Here is a 22461-nt window from a genome sequence, read left to right as displayed (position 1 = left end):
ATGGTTGCTTTCACGCTCTGCTATTGTCATCTTGAAATTCTTAATAATTTGTTAAAGTAAAGGCTTATTTTTATTTTGCACAGAAAATTATGTACTTGGTCCTGTCTGCCACTTCCTCGTTGAGTTTTCTCAGGCCTCGTGTTAACGTTCATGAGGTTGATAGCACGTATTCCCCTCAAAGTGTTGCATGGAAGGAGGGACACTGCACTCTGGCCACCCCACATCCCGTTGTTGGAAGCTGTTGAGGGCCCAGACACACGGAGCAGAGGCAGAGTCCCCCTTGGCAGCTCCCAGGACCAAGCCCTCCCCACCAGAGGCACCTTCCAGACAATGGTGCACACCCTATTCATCCTTTTCTGAGCCCAAGACACAGATGCTGACTTGGTCTCCAAAAGAATTTATTCCCCAAATTGAAGCCACGATTCCCCCTCCCTGACCTCTGCCTTCCTCCACCACACAATCCCCAGCCTTCACAATAAGATCCTCTTTGGCTCATAAACATCTTCTGTAGAACACCCCTGTCTGGGCTCCCCAGGCCCCAAGGCCAACCAGGCCCCCCATTCACAGCTCGACGTGTTTTGTGTGAGGTGGCTTTTCTGCTGCCCCCTTGGCCAGAAGCTCAGTCCAGAAAACCACTTCCTTGTCTTTTAGCTTCTGAGCTGGCTGAGTGGTGACTCCAATCTGCAGGTACCCTTCCTTCTGGTCGTATGGGGGCCAAGAGGGTAGTCCGTCCCCATTGGGGTTCCTGGGAACAGAAGCAAGTGAGAATTACCCAAAGCTACTGTGGGGTGCCCCAACAACACTTTGAGATTTGCGAGACCTCTTGGTTTCATTTCCGCCAGGAAGCTCATCCACCTCCAGAGGCAGGGAGCTCACCACATCCTAGGGAGCCTGTCCACTCTCCGAGAACTCTCCTTGTCAGGGTCCCAGGGCTGGGAGTCAACATGCCCGGCCCTCCCCCAACCTTGCTCCATCTTTGCCCCTGGGCTCACCCATTCCGGGCGAAGTTGGCCCATAGTTTCATCACCATCTTGCTGAGTCTGACCTCCTCTTCTGAGGCACCTCCTGTGGGGAAGAAGAAAAAAAGCCTTCGCTACTCCAAGCGTGGTTTGTGGTCAGCAGCCCTGGACACCTCAAGGGAAATCCAGAATCTGAGCCCTACTCGGGATCTGCTGCATCAAACCCGCATTTCAGGAAGATCTGGGTAATCTGTGTGCACTTTCAGCTCGGGAGCTCCCGACGGAGGACGCGGGGGAGGGCTGCGGTCAGTCCTCTACGCTTATACATCCTGCCCTCCCCTCCCCCGTCGAGGTCCCAGCGCCATACCCAGCGGGTCCACCACGGCAACCCCACCTCGGGATTGTGCTCCTTGGGACCTTTCCTCCATCTCCTTTACCCACCCACATTTTCACCGAATCTGAAAAATAACCCGAGCACTTTACACCCAGAGGCACTAGTATGTCACAAACAGCCCTGAGGCGGGTCACACGCCTGTCCTCTCTAACTGCTGCTGGTTAGGACACTGGAGATATTTGTGAGAGGTCTTCTTTAAAGTATTATGTTATTAAATATATTAAGTTTAGAAACATGAGTTTTAGGTAGATAGATGGCTGAATAGACAGACACACAGATGCACATTAGTCCCGATTCAAGGTCAACACCCATTCTGACCTTACTCTCACATTCTGACACGCTCTTGTGAGTGGGCAGTGAGTGGTGGCATTCTGGCCCTTGAGCAGGGCCCTGCAGGTGACCTGCCAGGTGTCTTAGGGATACCCGGCCCCAAATTCTCAGAGACACTACAAACAGGGACACATGTTTATACCTTCTCCGTCATGTGTGTCGAAGTAAGAGAAAGGTTGGAAACCTTTGTAGCTCAGCCCTACTCTGGTGTATTTGGTAAGAACCAGAGAGAAAGGGGGACCTGCCCAAGGCCACCACCAAACTGAGACTCAAGCCCAGATCTTCTAACTCCAAGTCTGTAGTCACCAAAGGGCCATCACCTTTCAAAAGTGGGGCCCCGAAGACAGAGAAGAGCTCATCCCCGTGGTCCCCTACCACCATCTTGGGTTTCAGGTCTGACGAGAAGCTTGGACGATACTGGAACTCATACATGTAGGTGGGGGCTCCGGCATCTGGGAAGAGATGGATTCACACACAGTTCATTTTAGCAGACGCACACCTGGATGGCGCCGAGGTCTCCGGGGCCCTGGGTGCTCAGGGACAGGGAGGTCCACCCGGGTCCTGGGTACACAACAACAGCAGCATTAATAGCCACTGCCCAGTGACAGAGCCAACTGTGAGCTAGACACTGTGTGGACCTGCAGAAAACCCCCGGTTACCAGCACAACAGAGAAACAGAGCTTTGGGAAAGGTCCGTGATTTGCTTAAAGACGCACCGTTGGTGGAGGTGAAACAGGCTTTGAGGCAGGTATTGAGTGGCTCAATGAATGCAGGTTGAATGAATGAAATGTTGAAACTGGGGGCGTAAATCCGTGCGAACTGACTATCGTTATGGGGCCTCGGGCCAGTCCCCACAGACGCCGTTGCCTACGATGCGTTCACACACACATCTACGTGTATACTGCTGACGCTCCCACCTTTCACTAGAAACGGGCTGGGTCTGATTCCTTCGCAGGCTGGCTGCGGCCCAGCAGGTGCCTTCTATTCTGCCCAGTTTGAACGGTTTCCAGTGTTTTTCTCACCTAATTTCTAGGGAGGAGTGATGCAAATCCGAGATGCTGGTCTGACAGCTATTTAAATACAAACGTGGGGAAAGGGCACAATCTGTCTCTTGCATTTCGGGAAACCAAAACCCAACATTTTCTATTTCTCCATCACCTCGTATCTTGCTTCCTGCCAGGCCCAGGGTGGTGGCAGCAGAGAGAAGGGGGGTCTCTAAGGGAGGACAAAGGTGGCTCTCTCGTCCTTTGCCAGTCCCTGCTCTTGGAACCCCCTCTCTGAGCCCCCAGAAGGGGTCAGCTTTCCTGCAGATGGCTTCATCCAGAGCTGTTCACCCACTCCTTCAGGGCTAAGTTGGGGGCCAGCACCCCGGGGAGCTCAGTGCTTTGCATGGACCCTAGTGCCCCACAGAGGAGTGACTCTGATGGGGGGACAGCCGGGCCCCCAATGGGGCTGGAGGAGACATTGTAGAGCTTTTTCCCCCGTGTACAATAACAAACTTGGAAGGAGCAGAAACAATGGATGAACAAAAAGATCACTTATAATCCCACCACTCGAAAACACCTGTGTTCGTATTTTAGCATATATCATATCTATGCATATAAAATGGGATGATGTTGTATATGTCATTTTGAAATAAATGATAATCATTTCTCCATATCATTAAATATTTGTCCAAAAATGACTTAACCATATATGCCATCCCCGCATGAAGATGTGCAATAATTTATTGAATTGCCTCCCTCAGCCCCGTCAATGCTCCCTTGATTTAGCAAGAGGTGTTGTCTGAAAGAAGCAACCCCCTGTGGGTCTGAAATCCACCTGTTAGCAGCTGCTTCAAGGTAAGCAGAACTCGCTGAGAGAAGGGGCTGTAACTTCGCTTCCACCACTCAGAAGTTTTAGGAAGGAGCTCCTTGACTTTTCGTGAAGGAGAGAACTTCTTTGGGCAGCGCGCTTGCACAAAAGATAATTTTCCTTTTCTTCCCCCCCCCCTTTTTTTTTAGCTTTCTGCCTAAAACCACGGAGATGTATAAAATTCCTACAAGCACAACACAAGTTTCCAAAGGAAAGTAGGGCACAGATTAGGATAACAGGAAAACAGGAGAAGCAGGGAGGACAGAGTTAGTAATCTAAGTATGCCATTGAAAACATGGCGATGGTCTTTCTTTCTTTCTTTCTTTTTTTTTTGGCAAGGAAAAGTTTATGAAATCGGCAGCATTATCTTTATTTTTAAATCTGAGTTTCCCAAGTGAGAGAATTAAGAAATCCCTCTCATACACTGGAAAGGAATTTCACAACATGATCAGGAATTTTAAAATGCTCTTAGGGCCCCGCCTGGGAATTTCACTTCTAATAACCAATCCTAAGAAAACTTTTAGAGACTTGGTTAAAGATTTATGCACATAAGGCTGAGCATAATCTTTTTTCTTGTGTTAAAATACGGATCTGGCTAGACTAAATATCCAATAGGACAGGAATGCTAGAGTAAATTTTGATGCATCATTCTGTGAAATAGTGGATGTTTTTGAAGACTTTTCATTGATATTGAACAAAGGCTTACAAAATAGTGTTTTATGAACAAAACATGATATAACATTAATTTCTAAGTTATATATAAGATGTGGAAAGATTATTCGAAGAAATATATCAAAAATTTATAGCAGCTGTTTCTCAGTGGAGGAATTTAGAGTAGTATCGAATTTCTTCTTCACGTGTTCCCACATAATATCCCAGTGTAGGATATTAAATTTATATTCAGAGAAGTTCTTTCTTATCAGAAAGAGAGTGAGACAAATACAAAATGAAAGAATACCATCGATAAAATCTGTGTAGTCATGGTAAGACTCTGAATTCAAAGTCACAGGATACCAGATTAAAAAAACCCAAGTCCAGTAAGGCTGGGGACCAGCAGACAAAGCAGAATAAGATACCACAAATCAGACTTGTATCCAGAGGCAAGACCAAGTTTATGAAAGAGCAAATTTGACCTCAGGTGGCCCCTGGCTGATGAGTTTCGTCAGGACCCTCGAGAGGAGGAAGGAGCACCTGCACTCACTATACTGAGGGCTTGGGAACAGAGCAGGTCAGCTCAGATGCTTTTTCTCATGCCTAGAAAGTCCTGAACTTTAAAACCTTCCCAGCATGGTTAGAGAGAGGTCTGCACCAAGAACCATTTCCTGGCTTGCAGACCAGGTGAAGGAGGGGTCCTGTGAGGACCTCAAAAAGACGCTCAGAAGGAATGCATCCTCTCTAGATGAGCTTATCCATCCCTGATCTCATACTCCACCTACACAGCCTCAGATCAATGTTGGACGGTCCTGTGGTAGGCCCACCACACACCAGGATGGACAGAAGCCAGCAGCAGACGTGGACACTCTCTAGAACACCTGTCTCCACACCTCCCACTGCTCGCTTTTGTTTTGTTTTGTTTTGTTTGGTCTTGGACCAGCCTGATTCTCCACTTGGCTTCAGTCTACCCCCAGCTCCATTAGATAACAAACTAGTTTGCCCCTAGCTCTGATCTTGGAAACCTTCCAAGACGTGTCTTCTAAGACTTGCCCTCTGGGCCCAGAGACCACCGTGACGTCAGGGGAGGAGCCCCTGTGGCAGATGCTGCTGGTCCCTCATCACATCCCCAGCTTCTGGGCACACTGGCTGGACTTCCACCTCTGGCATCCGTAGCTCTTTGCCTGAGGTCTTTGGCCACCAAGTGACCATTCTGCCCAGGTGTGCAGCAAGTCAGAGCTCCAGGGAATTAATAGCCCCTTGGGAACCGGCTTTAACCCATGACCCCCGGGAGTGGGAGGCTAAATACCCCAGCTCCCTTGCCACTGGCACGGAATAGCCCTGAGACATAACTGGAGACATGACACCTCACAGTGGATACCTGCTTACTGTGCAGCTCCGGTTGGCTTCCTTCTCCTTTCTGTGCCACTTCTCCTCTCCTCTACTGGTGTGTTCTGGGATCCCCTCTCGAATAAGCTACTTGCATTCAAATCCTCTTTTCAGAGTTGCCTTCTGGTGGACCCAAAGTGAGACGGTGCCCCTATCCCAGGCCATATGGGATTGGCCCTGGGGGCCTGACCCTTGGTGGTTTCCACATATGTGTCTATGCTGAGAAGTGGGCAGGACAGACAGAGAAGCTGGTGGGGTCGCTGTCCCTCTCCTGTCCAACCTCTGGGACTCACCTCTGTGGTGACGGGCCACAGTCACAGATGGGACACCAAATACCAAATCTCCTAACATGTCCAAGAACAGGTCCTTGTTTTTGACAGGGTCATCTGTCCCTCCTAAAAACTTCTCAGTGGCCAGTGGAGTCAGCTCCTCAGGGATTCCCTGAAACGGACCAGAAGTAGAAGTGACCCCTGCCCCCGGCCTGGTAAATGATGCAGCTTCTAGAGCCCAGGATGGCTGTACGAATGGTGACTCTCTCCAGCCCTATGCAACCACCCCCCACCCTGTGTGTGAGGGGGACAGAACCCTCCATCCCGGGGCTTTGCCCTGCCATTTAATTGCTCAGCGATTTGGGGCAAGTCTCTGTCCCTCTTTGGGTCTCAGACAGTTCCTGTGGTTCCCTAGTCTCTTACAACAATGGGGTAGGACTTCCACAAGAGTGATGCGGCCGTCTTCTGGTCCAGCTTGCCCTCAGAGAGTGGGTAACCCATCATCTGTTAGGACAACAGTGACACAATTGTGAATCATCAAGAACTAGCAGAAAGAATCAAACTTACCAACAAACCACACCAATACAGGCTAAAGGTCACTTTGTCATGACTTAGACAAGCATGGGTCCTTGACGTGTTGGGCAAAATCAGTGAAACAAATGGGCTTATATTATCCAGAAACTCAGGCTGTGCCAAAGGATAAAGTCAATGTGAAGAGAAGCTGTCCCAGGACTTTGCAGTATGTGTGTGTGTGCATCAGGCAAGAATCCCCACCCTGGACATGGTGACACACAGGAAAGGTTTAGGCCTGGCTAGCGTTGAAGCAGAGGGCTCTGGGGCAAGGAACACAGACCTTACAAATACCCACACTTGTCTCAGATGACCTGGGAAGCCCCAAATCCCACCATTATGGCTTTGGTCCATCAGTGACCTCTGAAAGTCTGTGAAGTGAGAACAGCAGAACTCTGCACCTAACGCTCCATCCGAACCTCCACATCAAGGGACTTGACCAAACTCTAGCCTTGGCTGCTAACAGCTTAAGTTCTCATCCCAGGAATGGATGGGGAAAATGTCCCAGTGCCCCTTCAAATGTTTGCCTGAGAGAGCTCCTGGCCACCAGGGGGAATTTACCATTTGTTCTGGCCAAAACCTGGCGATAGGGTGATAGGTCCCCGAGCCCCCTCTTCGAGTGGCTACTTTAGAGAGCTTGCAATCACAAATCCTTCTCTGCCCTCTGAGATGTAAATCTACCACCCAAAACTGTTTCCTCCAGGCCTGGAGAGCCACCTCTCGAAATACAGACATTCAGCCAGGAAGCCTTGTCCTCTCCCAGGCTCTGTGGGAGTGGGAAGGCCTGGCTCCGGGGGGCACCTTGCGGCAAACTGCCCCACTGCCTTCTGTCAGAGACAGAAATGTGTCTGCCCAGCGATCATCCCCCCAGGCCCTCCCGATGCCCACATTTCAGGATTCTTAGATCGGAAGGCAAGAGAGTGTTTGGGGAAAAGGGTCCCCAGGTGACACTTGGGCCACCCTAGAGAAGCTCCCCATGGAAATGTCAACCTGTGTGAAGGGGAGAGCTGTTCTGGATTCAGAGGGGGGTCTGGAGAAGGAGGAGCCCTGCAAGCAGAGATGGGGGGGTGATGCGATGGGTGGGGGAGGAGAACCGAAGGGGACCCCACATTCTCACCATTGGAAGAAGCCAGCCAAACTCTTGCTTGTTGATTCCGATGATGTAGGGAACAGAGTTGAATTTCTTTTCAGCCAGAATCTCTTCAGGCATCTTTGGCAGCAGAACACCATCAACCACCGTGGGCAGGAAGGGGTGATTCTGGGGAGGAGGGCGTCATGGTGTCCGGGCTTCCCTTCTAGAGCCCACACGCACGGCCCCCTCTCCACCGGCCTGAGCAGGAAGCCAGCACCCCAGACCTGCATGGCCACGGGAAGTGGCCACAGAATTCAAGCTCCCGAACAAAGGGGGCCAAGTGCATGTGACCCCAGAGGGCAGAACGTCGACTCAGTAACTAGCAGTGGTAAGGTGATGGGGGCAAAACTCACTCAAATTGAAATACACAGGGGTGTCTGGGTGGCTGGGTCCGTTGAGCAATGGACTCTTGATTTTGGCTCAGGTAATGATCTCAGGGTCGTAAGATCAAGCCCTGCATTGGGCTCTGCACTGAGCATGAAGCCTTCTTAAGATTCTCTCTCTCTCTCTCTCCTTCTGCCCCTCCCCACCACCTCCCCCGTTGTGTGCCCTCTCTTTCTCTAAAATATATATATATGTATAAATATATACATATTTTCATATATACATATTTTAAAGATTTTATTTATTTATTTGAGAGAGAGAGGGCACAAGTGGGGGAAGGGGCAGAGAGAGAAAGAGAAGCAGACTCCTTGCTGACACGGGGCTCGATCACAGGACCCCGAGATCATGACCCGAGCCAAAGGCAGACGCTTAACTGACTGAGCCACCCAGGTGCCCTTATTTTCATACATTTATATGCATATAAGTATACATTAAATTAAATATAAATGTATTAAATTTATAAATGTATAAAATAGATAACTGTGTATATATTGAAATTTATAAACATATGCATTTTATACGATTTTAATATAAACACATAAAATATATATATGTACGTATTTCTATATCTCAATTTGAAGTACATGTTTGCCTATATGATCTCTAGCTACAGTCAGTTCTTGTATCCATGCTTGTTCAGTTCTATAAAAGCCGCTGTGAACTCTGAACTAGCAAGTGCTGAGCCACTGCTCCTGGGGGAGGTACAATGTCAGGTTCCTGCAAGTATCTGGTCACATTTTCATCAGCCCTGTTTTATGCGTGTTTAAAGACACCCGATGTAACATGCATTGCTCACAGAAAATGAATTATGTGTAGTGTTTATTTATAATAAGACACCAGCTGAGAAGGGCTCACCATTCCCTGGGCCCTGGGTAACGTGCCTGGAGCTTCCTTGACCTTCAGCCTCACGACCATGTCATCTGTGATCCACTGTCATCTCACAAAACCTCTCGCAGTGTCACCACACACTAGATGTTACTTTAGCGCTTGCCCGAGCAGCCTCAGACAGATTGGCAAGTTGCGTCTTCCTCTTCCTGCATGGTGGCCTTATTGATCCATTACCACTGAGCTCACGGCCCACAGCCCAGTGAGCCACCTTGAATGAAGCTGATCTAACACTCGACTTTTCTCCACAAGGCACATCAGAGTCTCTTGCCCTTAGGAGCATGGGACAGCACCTTAGCGCTGTGCCCACGGCCATTTTCAAAAGTGAAACCAGCAAGAGAAAGCACAGAAATGCGGAAAATGTGGCCCTACGTAGACCGTGCAAAGGACACATGTTAATAGTGTGAGACATGAGACAAGACGACAGAGGGTGGCCATGTTTGATCTCCAGCGAGAGCCTACGCATGGTCACTCAAGCTTTTTGTCACTCTGTGCGCATCCACGAATGATAGCAAAAGTGCCTCGACCATTGATTTTGGGGTTACACATACATTTTAGTGAGTCGATGAATTCACAAATAAAGAATTCACCATTAATAAGGATCGACTGTATTTAGCTGTCTCTATTTAAACAGAAGCTGGTATTGGGGGCACCTGGGTGGCTCAACCAGATAAGCGTCTGACTCTCGATTTTGGCTCAGGTCATGATCTCAGGGCCCTGGGATTGAGCCCCTCATCAGGCTCTGTGCTTAGCGTGAAGTCTGCTTGTCCCTCTACCTCTGCTCCTCCCCCTGTGCTCTCTCTCTCTCTAGCTCTAAAATAAATAAATAAATAAATAAATAAATAAAATCTTTAAACATAAGCTGCTACTGATAAACAGTTCGCTTCAAGGAGGTAGTGAGCTCCCCATCACTCAAGGTGCTTACATGAAGACCCAACTCCCTACTGGAGAGGAAAAGCACAAATAAAAGCATCAGGGATGGGCTCACATTGCACTGAAAAACGTCTTCATTTTTGGTGTTACCTTTGATGAAAATTACTCACATGGGCCCAAAGCCTCCTCCAGTCTGGGCATGGCCTAGGAGGCTCAGCCGGTGCAGAACATCTTATGCACAATGCCTGGCAGAGAGCGCCACACGGCTATGCTCTGAAGGAATAACTCCATGGGGGCAAGGGTACTGGTCTTGTAAGGAAGGCCAGCCTTTTAAGGAGGTGACATGCCCTGACCTATGTTTACAAGGGTCAGTCTGGCAGCATCGTGGGGCAAGGGTGGGGAGGAGACGTAGAGGTGAAAGATAGTCCAAGTCCAGGGGAGACTTTCATCCCACATCCTGTCCATTAGCAAACCCTGTCAGCCATGACCTCAGAATTATCCAGATTCTGGCCCCGTCTCACCATCCCCCCTGCCATGGGCCCAGCCTGGGGCCGCCATGGCCCGTCCTGCTGCAGCTCAGGGGCCTCCCAGCTGGTCTCCCTGGGGCTGCCCTACCCTTCCCTACCTTCAGTTTGCATGCAGCAATCAAAAAGCCCTTTTGTAAACCCACGGTCAACTCCCTCCTCTGTTCAAAACCCTCCCAAAACTTCCCATCTCACTTGAAATCAAACTCCGAGTCCTCTAAAGGGACCACCCCCACCTCTCTTTCCTTTTTTGCCCCAAGCTTGTTCCCTACCCTGACTCCCTCCGCACCAGCCACACTGGCCTCTTGCCTCAGGACCTTTGCAGCTGCTGTTCCCTCTGCCTAGAATACTCTTCCTCCAGTTTTCCTGACGGCTGCCTTCCTCCCTGCCTCCAGAACTTGGTCCCAATGTCACCTTCTTGTTGAGCCATTCCCTGACCCTGCTATGCAAATCCAAACCACCGCAAACCCTATCCCCATTCCTCACTTTTTCTCCATAGCAAGGACCATCACCAAACGCATGACATATCTTTTTTGTTACTGTACTCTTCCTTCACTCCAAGGGGGCAGGGCATTATATTTGTTTTGCCTGTTTTATTGTTATTTCCCCAGCTGCTGAATCAGGTCCCCGCACATAGTAAGTGCTAATGAAATCTTTGCTGAGTGAATCTCAGGGAATCCTCACAACACGTTTTAAGGTAGGTGCCAGTATCCCCAGGAGAGAGCAGAGAGCACAGGACTGTAACATGTGGCAGAGATAATGTCTCAGAACCTGTCAATGTGCTGGAAGGCCCAAGGCAGGAGGAAGGAGATGGGGAGGCTCCTGGAGTTCCAGGTGTGGCTGGGAGGGTGGTGTCCTTGGGGCTGAGATTCTTGGCCCCTTTCAGAGGGCCCTGCTAACCGTGTAGCTTGCACAGCTCATCAACACTGCAGCCTCCCGGGAAAGACCTAGCTCCTCAGTGAAGGTTCCTGAAGAAACTCCTCATCCATCTATCTCCACCACCCTATAGTGGAAGTTTCTAGTCCAATCCTCTCCTGAGGGACAATTTTGGGAGCAGGAAATGTAAACAAGAAGTGGGGGGTAGGTTGGGCCCAAGGGACACAGAGGTGATAACTGGGAGCACTGAGCTGGGAGTCAAGGGAACCCATTCCAGTCCCTTGTCTGGTCCACTTGGCTGTGTTATCCAGGCAAGTTGCTGGCCCTCTCTGGGCCTCAGCAATGTAAACACAAGGAGCTACCATGAGCCCCAAGGGAGGATTTTTTTCATTCATATTTAACTGGAGCTTAAACATGTCAAGACTTAAAACGTGTAATCAAGAAACCAAAAGTCCTTACCTCTCTGGGGTCTCCAAACAAATCAAGAGTGAAAAATTTCTGTGAAGACAAAGGCAGAGAGTGCGCGTGAGAAGGCTTCCACGGACAAAAGCTCATCTTCGTGAGCGGAGTGCCAAGGGCATCAGGTTCTCCCTCCCGGTGCCACCCTGGCCCCTGTGGGCAGGGGCAGAGGTGTAGGTGTGGGATGGGGGTGTGGAGTGCTGGAGAAGCCGGCTCTCTGCTGTTCCTGCCTGCCTTGCCCTCCATCCATTTCCCCTTCTTGGTCCCTTAGACAACACTATCCCAGTCATCCTTTGGGGGACCTCCCTTTTCCCCATTTTCACTCCACAGATCCAGGCATCTATATGTAACCTGGGGTGCCCCATCTCTCTGACCACAGAGATTAGTTCAGGTATGCGCACATAACCATGTCAATCCAATAGACTTTACCCCAAAACTTTTGTTGGAATTATTGTGAACCGTGTCTAAACAGGTAAGATGTAAGTCTAGATGCTCTCGCTGACTTTAACCTCCCCGGGGAACAAAGTTGCCTGAGAGTGAAGCCAGCACTGAGAGAAGAAAAAAAAGGCTGAGGGATAGAGCAGATATATTCTTAATAATACCATATGTGCATCTAGATCCAGCCATGCCTGAAACCAGTGCGTCACCTAAAGATTTTGTTACAACATAGTTCTTTTTCCATTCAAGACACTTTGAGATGAGTTTCCTCATCCTGCATCAGAAAGTCCTGATTTATACAAGCTCACTGAAAATCACCCCACCCCGTGCTTCTCTTTGTTATATATTTGCTAAGATTGCACTGATTGTAATATTACACTGTAGCTAATAAGTCTGACCAGTATGCAGCGAGTGACCAGTCAGGCACTCCTTAGTATGGGTTGTGGCCCTACCAGTCAGAGGTGTGTGTGTCTGTGTGCCTGTGTGTGTGTGTGTGTGTGTTTTGGGGAGAGTGGATAATCATGGAAAGACTCTACAGGATCTCAGGAAATCTCACAAGGATAACATAGGCCCTTAAGTCCTCTGGGTTTCCTCAAAATCACCAACTCTTCTCTTATAAGCTGGGTCCTCTTAAGCCAATGGAGAACTACTGAAATAAACCTGCCTCTTTCCAGAAATCAGAAGTGGTTGTGTTTTCATTCTTTGAATGCACTGATCACCTTATTTGAGCCTGAGAAACCAAGATCCAAGCCCCAAGGTCATATTGGAATCAAACCAGGAAACAGAGCAGTCTAGTGTCAGAGCCCTGGCCCTGGGGTCCAGGAGTCTCCTCAGGAGCCGAGGGCCCGAACAGAGAGTCCAGGGGCTCAGGCTATGCCCGAGCTCACATTCACACCCTTCCCCCACAGAAGGAATAGTTCCCATTGGGCCTTCCTGCTGTATTCTCTGGGTGTCCTTGTGATGAAACACTGTCATAGCCATCCATCAGTCCTCAAATGTCACCTCCTCTGTGATGCATCCCTGCTATTACGAGCATTTCCTCTCTCTATACTCCCACCATCCTTAACCTACGAAGTATATGAGTGTGTTTCTCCTTGGATAGTTCCTTGTCAGCACACTATATCTGATTAATGTCTGCATCACCGCCCCCCCCCCCAGTTATCCTTTCCATACACCTAGGATGGATGGATGGAGGGATGGATAATGGATGGAGGGATGGATGGATGGATGGGTAGATGGATGTATGGATGTATGGATGTATGGATAGATGGATGGATGGATGGATGCATGGGTAGATGGATAGATGGGTAGATGGATGGATGGATGGATGGCTAGATGATGGATGGAGTTGGTCACTACATGGAGTGTGGATGAACTGCATGGATAGGTAGATAGATGAATAATAACTAGCTGACTAGGTGTTGGATGGATCACTGATTCTGGATTGTTGAATGTTGGGGTGAAGATATATGGTGGTTGGATGACACACGGATGATGGAAATGAATGAAAGTTATGGATGGATGGATATTAAACTGATGAAAGAATACTGATAGATTGGCAGATGAATAGATGGAAAATAAGATGACGAATGGATTGATGGATGGTTGGATGGATGGGTGGGTGGATGCGGTTATTCTAGAACCACAACTGAGGCAGCGTCTCAGGCCACCACTGGGTTATAATTGAGGTAGTTTCTAAATTAAGCAAGATACAGTATGACAACCTTCCTTAAAATCTTGTTCTTAATATCCCATCCTCAAAATTCAGAACAGTAGTTACCTCTGGGAATATGTAATGCTTAATTTCTTTAAAATACATTTGGAAACAAGAATGGGAAAACAGTGAGTTTGGGTTGAGGTGAGAGATTATCATACAGTTTGTTCATTATGTTGTTTTTCAACTTTGCAAATGTTTGAGATACTTCATAATAAAAAAGAAAAAAAGAAATTCCCATTCAGATCCAGAGGCTGACACTGTTCCCCGGGGGCCAGGAACACTGTCCCAGGCAGTTTTCTGGGGCAGGGGCAAGGGGACAGCTGAAATAATGAAGCTTGGGGCCAAGTGCACAGGGTGGGGGGCTTGTGCGGTCACGAGAATGGATATGCCTACCATCTTCAGCGACGTCTCCAAGAGCTCATCCTCCGTCTTCTGGCGCAGGCAGTGAACAAGGACAGCTGAGGAGGTGGTTTTACACCCAGCAAAGACACCAATTTGCTGCAGAGATCACAAGCAACTGCAGAACTCAAGAGCCATGTCCCTTCCCTCGATCCATAAAGAGGTGCTCTACCCCAACCTTCATTTCTAAAGGCAGCAGAGGGGAGCAGAACATACTCTAGACCAGCAGGTGAGGGTCCTGGGTCCCAGTCATGCCAATTAAATAAGCTCTGTCTCAGTTACCTTACCTCTGTTCACGTGGGCAAAATGATCTGAGAGCTGAGTGTCGAAAGGGAGGGAGCACAGAGTGGGGCTTAAGAGCACAGAATCCAGACTGCCTGGTTTCAAGTTTCTTTTTAGGAAGCCTTTTGTGATAACCTCAACCTAGTGTGTAGGGTTAAGTGTTCCTTTTGGATTCCGTTATGACATCAGATACCTCTGCTTTATTGCTCTTATCAGTTGAGATTTTAGAATCTGTGTGATTATAAAATCATTAATTTGTCTCCTCTAATAGAATGCAAACTTCACGAGGCTACTAGATGTCTGGCTATATCAAAATTATGTGATGAATAAATGAATGAATGAATGAATGAGTGAATTCCCAGGAACCCACCCCAGCCATGAGGCACTTAAGGGGGGGCCACTCCAGGCCCACATGCTGCAAGTGGGTTGACCAGAACTCAGACCCTGAGAGAGACCAGACACAGTGACAGTTCACTGCCCACCATGTGACCTGGCACTCCACCCTGGCACATTTTGGAAAGAGTGCTCAGGGGACAGCGCACTGCGTTGGCAGTCCAGAGTCACCTGTTCAAGTCCCAGTTCTGCCCCAATTGCTCCTTGACCTTGGCAAGCTGCTTCCACTGTCTGCCCCAGTTTGTTCAGCGGTCAAACTGGGAGGCTGGCTGAGGTGTCTCCTTGCCCTTCCACTCGACTGTTCTCACTTTGGTGATTCCTTGATGATGCCCGCTGGATCCCATGGCAAGAAAGGGCCCCTGAAGATTCCAGGAAAGCAGAGCCAAGGGTGTGGCGGTGGTCCAGCGTGAGACCTACCTGAGCTGTGTCCTTCATGTCTTTCTTAACCAGGACAGCTGTGAGGGCCACACCGCTCTCAGAGATGGCCCGGTGGAAGAGGTTTTTGGCCAGGGGAGACAGCACCTGGCAGGGGAGTGGACAGGAAGAGAGTTTATGCTCATGGGGAGGGGTCTTCAAGAGCCACCTCATCCTTAGCTCTGGCCTGGCCCATTCCCCTGGAGACTCGGGCACCCAGGGAACGTGGGAGGTCCTCGCCTGGCCTGGCCCTGTTCCCAGGCTGGCGCTGGGGCCCGGCTTCTCCAAGAGAAGCTCAGCTGGAGGGAGCCAGCAGCACAGAGCGAGGGAAGGACAGGAAGAATGGCACATGCACTGATTGTTAACAATCAGAAGTATCTAAAAACAGCGTGGCAACTCCTAGCCATACTTTAAAGACACAGTTCTGTATCCCCATTTCCACTACTCAGGATTTATCCTAAGAAGAGTGATCATGGAGGTGCACAATGATTTCCAAGAATGCTCATAATGTTTATAATATAATTGGAAATAACCCAAGGTTCCAGTATTATGAGATTGAGGGAATAAATGATTTTTTGTTTTTACTGTGGAATACTGTGCAGATCTATACCATGGAATCCCATGGAATCTAAAACAAAATGATATTAATGGAAGAGTAATGTTTAGGGAAATGTTTCTGTTGTAGGATATGCTAAGGAAGGTTTTTTAAAAAAATCTTAAGACAGGTGGGGCGCCTGGGTGGCTCAGTCGGTTAAGCATCTGCCTTCGGCTCAGGTCATGATCCCAGGGTCCTGGGATCGAGCCCTGCATCGGGCTCCCTGCTCAGCGGGGAGTCTGCTTCTCCCTCTGCTCCTCACCCCGCTCTCATGCTCTCTCTCACTCTCTCTCTCAAATAAACAAAATCTTAAAAAAAAAAGTCTTAAGACAGATAGACAGATGACAGATAGATAGATAGAGAGACAGGAGTGAGTCATGGGGAAAACACTAGAAAAATAAGTCTCAAAATGTCCATGGTGAGCTTCCCTGGGTAATGGGACTATGGAGGACTCTTTTCTTCTTTGGGCTTATCTGTACTTTTCCTTTTTCTCCACTTGATAAGATATAAAAACATTTCCCTCTGAGTACTGGACAAGGAAGCCAATACATATATTGTTAAAAATACAGTAATAGCACCGACCCTCTGCTCAACAGTGGGGGGTTGGAGGGTGCTTTATGGCTCCCAGGACTTCCTCATCTGGTTTCCATCCCTGCTGCCTTCAGCGGCTCCCCCAGCCCCACTCCCCACACCAGGCTCCCGGGAGCCCCAGGTGCCCACACCACTGTCCCATGCCTCCCCGTCCCTCCCTGCCCCCGCCCCCAGCCCAGCTCCATGTCTCAGTCCCGGAGGCGGCTGTCCTCACGGGAGGCCCTTGACCTGTTCTTGGTGCTGGTGTCTCTTGACCTGCAGACCTGGCTTCCAGCTGAACAATGACACTTTGTCCAACTCTTACGCATAATCTATACCCACTCCTACTTGCCAGGAGAAGTGAAGCAAGTCCTAATGTTAAAACGAGCAGGAAAGAGAGAGAGAGAGCTCAACCACGTTAGAGGAGGAGGAGTATCCTGCTGTAGCTGTGGCCAGAGATTCTCAAGGCCCTAGGATGCTAGCCTAGGCTCTGAGCCTCCTGGGGCCCAAGGAGAGTTCCGCTATTAGCTCTCCACCAACTGATGCTGTGCAGAGTAGGGTCAGCACTGAATCCAGGTCTTGTAAGTAAAGCTGCCAATTGGTCCAAAGGCACCAAGGGGTCCCATCAGCAGCCATATCAGGGCCAGGAACACTTACAAGAACAGAGACGCTTTCACCTCCCGCTGACTCTCCAAAGATGGTTACAGAACCTGGATTCCCTCCAAAGTTGGCAATGTTCTCCTGGACCCAGCGAAGTGCAGCCAACTGGTCCAAGTGACCCCAGTTTCCGCGGCTGTGTTCGTCCCCTGTGCTGTAAGAATGGGGCAGGGGTGGGAGCACAGACCACATGGCAGGGTTCTCAGGACCATAGATGGGGCTGGGGGCTCTCGGTGAGCCTTCTAGAAAAAGACCAGCCTTCCACAGCCCTGACACAAGGGTCTTCTGTCTTCCATTCCTGTAGCATTGTTCTGTTCTAGGTGCTACATTTACTCAATTGGCATCTATTTACTGAACATCTACTTTGCGCAGAGCCCTGTTCTAAGAGCTAGGAGCACTTTGTGCAAAACACTGTTCTAAGAGCTAGGAGCACATTTGAGAACAAAACAGTCCAAATCTCTGACTATACAGAGCTCACACTACAGATCACAAACAAACAGATAAATACAGAAAATAATGTCAGGTAGTGAAAGTACCTCTAGGAAAAGTAAAATGGGGTAAGGGAAAAGACAGGGGTGGAGCAGTGGGGTCCTATTTCAGATCACATGACCAAGAAAGGCCTCTTTGAGGTGGTAGCATTTGAATAGAGACCTGAATGAATGAGTACATGAGCCTTGCAAATATCCGAAGAAGGGAATTCCAGGCTGAAGAAACAGCCAGTTCAAAGGTCCTGGGGTCTAGTGGACAAAAGTGTGAGTGTAGTACATGCAGCTAAAGGACTCTGTGGGCCTTGGTAAGAACTTTGATGTCATTGTTAGTAACATGGGAAGCCATTTCAGGGCCACAAAATTCCATTTATGTCTTAAATGGTCACTGTGGCTACTGTGTGGATGAGACACAGCATCAAAGTAGCAGATTATAAAAGTAGGTGGTTATTACAATCATCTGGGAGAGAGACACAGAGGGCTTTGATTAGGGGGCATAAGGGAGGAGGTGAGAAGTGGTTGGAGTCTGAATATATTTTAAAGGTGGAACCAAGAGGATTTGCTGACCCTGATGTGAAGAGGTGAGAAAAAGAGGTCAAGGCTGACCACAAGTCTATCCGGAGCAGTTGGGGGTCTCCCAGCAGCCGACAGGAGGCGCTGTGGGCAAAGTAAGAAAGTCCAGTGGGAGTCGAGGGTTGAGTCTGTCCCCAAGGAGGGTGCAGTCCCCTTCAGACGTCCAGTGGAGGCGGCAACAGGTGCAAGGTCATAGTTAATGAGGTACATCTGGGCTTCAAAGGAGAAGCAGGGGCTGAAATAGGGAGCTTTGAACGTGGCTCCTGAGGTCACCCGGGAACCAGTGAAGATGGAGAGAGAGATGCACACAGAGGCCAGAGGATCACGTGGGAGGAATTGTGTGTGGCTGCTCCCAAGGTTGGCCCAAAAGCTGTTGGGTCACTGGGCAGAGAACAGAGTGGGAGGAGGAGCCTCGGGAAGCCTCACGTAGCAGCTTGACCATAATGGGGAGCAGAGAGACGGGCCACAGGTGGGAGAGAAGAGGGGTCTCCATGAAGGCGATACACCCCGGGACAGGACACGCCTGGGATAATCCTCCTCCTCCAGCCCCGGGGGTCTTTCCTGTGAGAAGTCCACCCCCCCCCCCCCCAGTCCACCAGCAGCCATCCCAGGATCAGAGGCGCTGTGGCTGGCAAATTCCGAAAAGGCTCACAGTAACTGCGTCCTGCGGGAGCACTGGTTCCTGCCCCATGGACATGTACTGCAAAAGATGCTTTGCCTTCACTCATGTGTGTGCCAAATTCCCCAAAGGAAATGGGATGAGTGGGTCTGACATGCCTCCCAGGAGGGCTGTCGGCTGGGGTCGGATGCTCTGACAGTCTTCAGCTCCAGATCCCCCATTCCTTCACCCACAAGAATGCACTGAGCTCCTGCCATGAGTAAGCTCCTTCCTTCCTTTCCTGCCAGGTCAGATGCGTGAGCCTCTAAGTGCTGTGCTGTGTGCTGTCTTGACAGAGGTGTACAAAGTGCTGGGACGGCACAAGTGAAAAAGAGAGGGGCATTTCAGAGGAGGTGACATCTGGGTTGGGCCTTGTAGAATGAATAGAAGTTCGTCAGGTAGAACGGGCGTTCCAGGTAGAGGGAAGAGCACCTACAAAAGCTCAGAAGCAAGTGGCCCAGTGTGGCTGGGGATGGAGAAGGTAAGTAGAGCCCTGTGATGAAGCGACTTGGGTGCTTTCCTAGGGAGCCTGGCAAAGATCCCTTTGAGGGCTGACCTGGCCAGAGCTGAATACCTAGCACCCTCGCTTTGGGAGTGGGGGGGTGGGGCAATGTGCAGTGAGGACTGTGCAGAATCTTACCTGAAGAATCCCCAGATGCCCAGGCGGTACTGAATGGCCACCACCACCACGTTTTCATGGGCAGAGAGGGCCAGCCCATCATAGGTTGATGCCCCGCCCACCACCAGACCCCCTCCGTGGATCCACACCATCACCTGGACAAGAAGGAAGCAACCGTACTGGTTAGAGGAAGCTGCACTGGGCAGGACCTCAAGAGGTTGTCTGGTTTGGTCACCAACCCCTTGGCCATGACTCGAGGAGGCCATTACCGGAAGTCCACCAGCGAAGTTGGAGCAGGAAGCCGATCCGCTCTTCTCCCTGCTCCTCCCAACTGGGGCCCAGGCCACCACCCCAGCCAGTACACCCTGGCTGCCCCCGCCTGTGTCCCCAGCCCCAGTGCCAATGAACTTCACAACGTCATCATGGGAACAGTCACGGCTAAGAGTGTCATCTCCCCAGCACTCCTCCCATCGCCCTTGTGCCAGGGCCCCTCTTGCAGCCCGGCAAACTCTGCCCGCCACAGCCCTGTGCTTCGGCTTCATCTTAGTTACGTCTTGTGCTGTGACTTAAACTGCGCACATGCCCGAGTGACCGTCTCGAGAAGCACACATGCCGCTGGTGGGGTCTCTTCTGAATATCCCGTCCTTTCTGCCTCCTCCGCATCCCCAAATCCCACCCATCCTCCAAAGCCTAGCCTAAAAGCCACCTCCTCAAGTAAGTCTTCAATCATCTCACTAATAGGGATCTGAGGACCTACTCTATGCCAGGGATGGCGGTAAGAATTGAGGATGAGGGTGGATATAGGAATTCATCACGCTTGGCTCTGGCATTGTAAGAGCTCACGTAGCCAGGAAGTAAGAGTGGCTAAAATAATTACTTTGTAATCATTTTATTCATTAAAAAAAAGAATTTGTAACACAAACTGTGTGCCAAGTACCATTCCATGCCATAGGGACTAATACTGTCCCATTATCAGACAAGAAACCTGCCTGAGCTGGCACAGCTATTAAGCCGCAGAAGCAGGACTTGAACCCACGCGGTCTGGCTCTGGAGACCACCTGTTGAGCCACCCAGCCCGCTGCAGCCACTGGCCAGGCTGCAGTGGGCCTGGTGTTAGGAGAGGAGTAAGATCTTCCTTCAGACTCTAATGCTTCAGGAGGACTTGCCTTGTGCACTCGCCAGCCACTTAGACAAAGCCTGATATGCACCACTGAATGCTCACATGTGATTAGCCCTGTTCTAAGGAAACAGAGCCAGGTCTCTCTGCTAGTAAAAGGCAGAACAGGGATGTAAGCCCAGACTCTGTAGTTCAGAGCCTGTGTCCATAAATAGAGGTTCTCGCCTTGTTCCTCCTCCACCTCTGATCCTTGCCTACGTCTGGGTGGAGGGACGGAGTTAACAGTCATCCGAGGGAAGGCTGAGCCAAGGGCTGGTCAGCAGGGATTCGCTGAAGAAGCATCCCAGATGGTAAGACCCTCCAAAGCAATGGTTGTCTGGTGATGGAGTTTTTTTTTTTTTGGTCCCTCCTTTGTTCTGACCCCCAACTGCAGCTATGCATGTGGGAGCACTGAGTACATAACAGAAGAATGTGTGAATGGAGGACTGAGTGAAACTTGGTCCCCTCTCGCTGAGCCAAGCACGGGCAGTGCTAGCTTCTGCTCACAAGTTCACAGATGCCCTCCCCCACTCCTGGGCATCCTGCCAGGAGATGGCTGGGTACGAACATCCCCACACCTCTCCATCCCGGGGATCACCTCCTTTTCCAGGAGATCTCCTCCAAGCCCCAGCCTGAGTCTGGAAATTGCTCCATCTCTGGGGCCTCCTTTATTCTAGAAATGCTGACTCATCGGGTCATCAGCCGTGCCAAAGACTTAATTAAGGAAGGAAATAAGCTACAATAAAATCCCAGATATTTGGCCAGAGGCAAAGAGTGCACTTCCTGGATTGCCCCAGGCTCTGCCCCTAACACCTCTCAGGAGACCCTGGAAGTTGTTCGAGGAGCATCTTACTGTGCTGAGGAAAGGCCTCCCACAGGCTCGCTTCCTAGTCTGTGTCAAAGAGCTTTGGTCTGAAATTCAGAAGGCCTCTGCTCTGGTCCTGCCAATCCCACCGTGTGATCTCACCTCCCCCTTTCCGGGCCCCAGTCTTTCTACCTGTAAAGGAAGGACTGGCTTATCTCTAAGAGTAATCATTTTGGTCCTTCTATTATCAAGAAACAATTTGGAAAAATTACAATGCGCATGACAGATGTACAGCAAATTCCCCCAGAGGTCTGTCACCAGGGGAAACTGAGGTCTGGCTGTGGTGGGAAAAGGAAGCCCTGGGGTCTCTGAAACAACCCCCACCCAAGCTGCCTTCACCCTCTTCTAGTCTACACCAGAAGACCCGAGCGTTGGAACCTTCTCCTTACCGGCAGCCTGCTTTTCTTTGTCAAGTCAGCGGGAGTGTAAATATTTAGGTAAAGGCAGTCCTCAGAAAACTTGAAAGCAATGTTCTCCTTTCTGTTGGTAAAGAGCTCTGAGAGCAACTGCCCCGCCATCACGTTCTGGGAGCACCTGGGGGGGCGGGGGGGCAAGGAAGAAGAAGTTTGAGCTTCGCTCAGAGCTGAGCAAGATGTCTCCTGTGGTCAGCTGGGCCTTGGACTGGCAGGTTGAGGCTGGTAAATAGAGCTGTTCTTACCAGGCTGGAGACATTGGGATGGTTAGGAGGCTCTTTGGGTGTGTGGCTGGGGTTTGAGGGGGGACGCTGAGGCTAAGGTCTCCCACGACCGTGTCTAGATAGTAAGAAGACTTGGTACCTGTCCCCTTCCCAGAGCCTTTGAGATGCCCTGGGTCAAGGAGAGGAGGCTGCCCATATGCTGACTGCCCGGGAGAGGACCATTTCCTGCATGCCCTGGATGCATCCCAGCTCTCTGTTCCAGGTAAACACGTCCTCCACTAGGTAAGCATGTTCTAGTCCATGGCAGACTTCCATAATCCCTGAGAAGTCACTCAAATGGCAGACATTTAGGCCTTACAACAGGCCAGGGATGAAATATTTGTGGGGCAGTATCAGGAGAACTGTGTTCTAGTCCCGCCACACTCGCTAACTTTCTGGGTGACCTTGGGTGAAT

General features: G+C 50.0%; 1 protein-coding gene across 1 annotated transcript in view; it reads right to left on the bottom strand.

Annotated features, from left to right (window-relative positions):
- Positions 1-381: 381 nt before the first annotated feature.
- CES1 (carboxylesterase 1) overlaps positions 382-22461 on the bottom strand; it is a 28593-nt gene continuing 6513 nt past the window's right edge. Inside the window, exons 3-14 of the mRNA XM_036068936.2 lie at positions 21760-21904; positions 19371-19504; positions 17015-17168; positions 15196-15300; positions 14098-14202; positions 11550-11588; positions 7534-7674; positions 6270-6350; positions 5871-6018; positions 2004-2135; positions 993-1065; positions 382-745 (exon numbers count right to left, since the gene is read on the bottom strand). Of these exons, the coding sequence (XP_035924829.1) occupies positions 562-745; positions 993-1065; positions 2004-2135; positions 5871-6018; positions 6270-6350; positions 7534-7674; positions 11550-11588; positions 14098-14202; positions 15196-15300; positions 17015-17168; positions 19371-19504; positions 21760-21904 (1441 nt within the window). The 3' untranslated portion in view covers positions 382-561. The remainder of the gene's footprint in view (positions 746-992; positions 1066-2003; positions 2136-5870; positions 6019-6269; positions 6351-7533; positions 7675-11549; positions 11589-14097; positions 14203-15195; positions 15301-17014; positions 17169-19370; positions 19505-21759; positions 21905-22461) is intronic.

Source organism: Halichoerus grypus, chromosome 15 (assembly GCF_964656455.1).
Source record: "Halichoerus grypus chromosome 15, mHalGry1.hap1.1, whole genome shotgun sequence".
In the NCBI taxonomy this organism is placed as follows: domain Eukaryota; kingdom Metazoa; phylum Chordata; class Mammalia; order Carnivora; family Phocidae; genus Halichoerus; species Halichoerus grypus.
This window is presented reverse-complemented; position numbering and strand designations above follow the sequence as displayed.